Genomic DNA, 489 nt, shown 5'->3' with positions numbered 1-489 from the left:
GCACGGGGGGGCTGGGCTGTCAGTGGGCCTCGTTAGCAGGGTGAGTGGTTTGCCTGGTCTGTCTCCCCCAGCCGAGCTCTGGACGCGCCTCCACGACCTGCTGAAGCCCACCCCTGCCTTCTACCACTTCGTCCTCACCCACTTCAAATGGCTTTGGGACATTATCAATAGCACCTTCATCAGGGACACCCTCATGAGGCTTGTGCTCACAGGTGAGGGGTTGAAGTGGGTCTTGGGGTACAGCAGGACTCGGGGACCCCCTGGGCATCAGCAGAGGTGTGGGTGGTGTGACTGCCGCGATGCTGAGTGGGTACCGGGCTTGAGTCGTCTCAGTGGGAGACCCAGGTCAGCCCCTCAGCCCACCTGGAGGCAGCTGCCTGGCCTGGCAGCAGCGGGGTGCAACCTGTCATTGGGGTGCAGGGCAGCACTGGGGTGCAGGGCAGCAGCGGGGTGCAGGGCAGCAGCGGGGTGCAGCATGTCCTTGGGGTG

General features: G+C 64.4%; 1 protein-coding gene across 1 annotated transcript in view; it reads left to right on the top strand.

The window, feature by feature from the left end:
* The window catches only part of LOC103780621 (prostaglandin G/H synthase 1-like), a gene marked incomplete at both ends in the record, with an annotated part of 2,375 nt that overhangs the window by 266 nt on the left and 1,620 nt on the right, over positions 1 to 489 (top strand). The window contains one exon of the mRNA XM_008948310.1: positions 72 to 212. Coding sequence (XP_008946558.1) covers positions 72 to 212 — 141 coding nt within the window. The remainder of the gene's footprint in view (positions 1 to 71; positions 213 to 489) is intronic.

This window comes from Merops nubicus, unplaced genomic scaffold (assembly GCF_000691845.1).
Source record: "Merops nubicus isolate BGI_N331 unplaced genomic scaffold, ASM69184v1 scaffold34139, whole genome shotgun sequence".
In the NCBI taxonomy this organism is placed as follows: Eukaryota; Metazoa; Chordata; class Aves; order Coraciiformes; family Meropidae; genus Merops; species Merops nubicus.
Note: the sequence above shows the minus strand (reverse complement) of the source record. Positions and strands in the feature narration are given on the sequence as shown.